Source organism: Clupea harengus, chromosome 15 (genome assembly GCF_900700415.2).
Source record: "Clupea harengus chromosome 15, Ch_v2.0.2, whole genome shotgun sequence".
NCBI lineage: Eukaryota > Metazoa > Chordata > Actinopteri > Clupeiformes > Clupeidae > Clupea > Clupea harengus.
The window spans coordinates 20,103,398-20,105,903 of NC_045166.1; the positions used below are offsets into that span (position 1 = coordinate 20,103,398).

The 2,506-nt window shown below is 46.3% G+C and overlaps 1 protein-coding gene across 1 annotated transcript in view; it reads left to right on the top strand.

The window, feature by feature from the left end:
• The first annotated feature begins 2,021 nt into the window (after positions 1-2,021).
• The window catches only part of ppp1r14c (protein phosphatase 1, regulatory (inhibitor) subunit 14C), a 20,968-nt gene continuing 20,483 nt past the window's right edge, over positions 2,022-2,506 (top strand). The window contains exon 1 of the mRNA XM_012832043.3: positions 2,022-2,368. Within this exon, the coding sequence (XP_012687497.1) occupies positions 2,138-2,368 (231 nt within the window). The 5' untranslated portion in view covers positions 2,022-2,137. The remainder of the gene's footprint in view (positions 2,369-2,506) is intronic.

The window sequence follows — 2,506 nt, forward strand, 5'->3', positions numbered from 1 at the left end:
GTGCCAGAGTGTCCGGCAGAGGGAGTCCTTTACTCACTTACATTCTTGGGCTTCACTCTTGAGTCTAGACGTAGTCTCTCAAAGGGATATGAGTGGAGCTAGTCTCAGATCTCACATCTACCTTACATTTGCTGTCGAACATATATGTTCTGTGAATAAATCTGTACATCTTTGGCATTCTTTTTTAATACAAAAAAAAAAATCAGGAAACGTGAAGACTTGGAAATGGAGGGAAGAAGTATATTGGCATACAGTTCACTGGACAGAACTGGTCTTTTGGAATAAAAAGGTTTGTCTGATAAAAAATTGTTTTGTATTCATTTTGGAACTACCAGAGAGCTTGAATGTTAAATGGTGACTGGCAGCTTGCATGATTTCTATCCGGCACAAGCTTAAAGGGGTGTGTTTATCAAGTGTGTGTGTGTGTGAGTGTGTGGCAGAGGGTTTGGTGATAAACACCTCATTGGTTATTTGAATCCTCTGTATCATGTTGGCTGGAGCACCTGCTGAGAGACAGACAGACAGACACACAGACAGAGAGACAGAGAGAAACTGCTCCGAGTTTTACTCTATTACACATTATTCATTGCACACTGGCAAAACAGATATAGTTGTTTGCTGCAGTAATAAAAACAGTTCAAACTGTATTGAATTGAAACAGAGAAAGAAAGAGAGAGAGAGGGGGGGGGGTGGTGGAAGGGAGGAAGACAACAGACATAACACAAACTCCATGATAGAATGTTTTCATCAGAGTCCTGCAGTCATCAGTGGTATTATCACTGTGTTACGTAAGGACCATGAAATCTCTGATTGAGGCGGGGACAGAGAGAGAGACAGTGTCCCTTAGTCACCTAAAGACTGACATCTGTGTGTGTGTGTGTGTGTGTGTGTGTGTGTGTGTGTGTGTGTGTGTCTCACAAACAGAGAGCAGTCTCCTTTAATCACCTCACATTGTTACCAACACACACTTTAACAGAGCTCTCTCTCCCTCTGTTTTTCTTCTTCTCCTGTTGTCTCTTTGTCGGCTGCACATCACCGCAGCATGTAGATTTAAGTTCTTTCATTTTTACACGTGATTGTATCATGTGACACTTTAATGGACATTTTATCAGCTTACCTGATCTTATGAGCAAAAGAGGGTGGTGAGTTGCACAAGCACACACACACACACACAGATCCAGACACACACGCGCACGCACACACACACACACACACACACACACACACACACACACACACACACACACACACACACACACACACTGACAGTGGAGTGGGGCACTAACAGTAGAGGATGCAATTCCTCACCCAGGGGTCAACTCTGTATACTCCAAGGACCAGTGTGTGTGTGTGTTGGTGTGTGTATGGGTTCTGTTGAGGGTAACCAAAGCAAGACCATACTGACAATGTCATACTGACAATTTTTAGGCTCTGCCTCTAGTCAGGCTGAGATTAATATAACCTTTTTTCGAAGCTGACTTGCAGCTTGGTAAATAGACCGTGATTATCAAAAATCTGCCCCCCGGTGGGTAATTGCGCATAAGGGTTTATGAGATTACTTTTCCACCAGTATCTCTAATAGGCTAGACTGATTGTCTTTAGAAAAAGCAGGTGTTGTTCTCCAGAGTCGAACAGTGAATCTCTACAATTTTCTGCTGACTGACATTTCATGAAGGACATTGCGCTATCAAATCAGGATATTTTGTCTCTTTCTGTGGGCTGCGCCAAGATTGCTTTTTGTGCGCTTTGAGAAAATAAATCTGAATGGAGATCAGCTTACGCTGTGTCAGTCCAAGAGCGCACAGCTGTGAGCAAAACCGCAGGACGGGCCTTGGGTCAGCTTCGAGTGCACCGTGCCAAAACAAGTTATCTGCACCAGCTGTGGCCGCATGACGGAGCCGTGCGAAGTGTCGGGGGTTGGGGAGGGGATATCTGAGTCTGTCCAATCCACATCGCGCCTGGAGAGTCTGTTGCAAAAAAAACATGGTCAAGGCCCCTCCCACCGCGACCACCACGCTTTAAGAGCGTGCTATGAGCCCCAAATAGCAGGTGTTTGAAATTGCAGCGACTCTATCAGTCTGTCACAGCGGTTCTATCCCCACAAAAACGCACACCCCATACAACAGAACCGCCCGCAATGTCCGTCGGTGCCGAGACCACCACTGAGCTTCCGCCTTCTGCGGGACGGGTGTTCTTCCAGCCAGCGCCCGGCGTTGGGTGCGCTGTCTCCGGACCCATGGCTCGGGAAGACCCGGTCCATAAGAAGCAGGGGAAAGTGACAGTCAAGTACGACAGGAAGGAACTGCGGAAGAGATTGATCCTGGAGGAATGGATCATCGAACAGCTGAGCGAGCTCTACGACTGCGAGGTGCGTGGAGAGCCGTTGTCACTGAAATGTAACCTTTACCTTTCTTCATGCCCAACTGTTCTGTACATAGAACACCCTTATTGGTGTTACAGAATTAGCCAATGTCATTGCAGTGGTCTTTGCAAACAGATTGGTTTC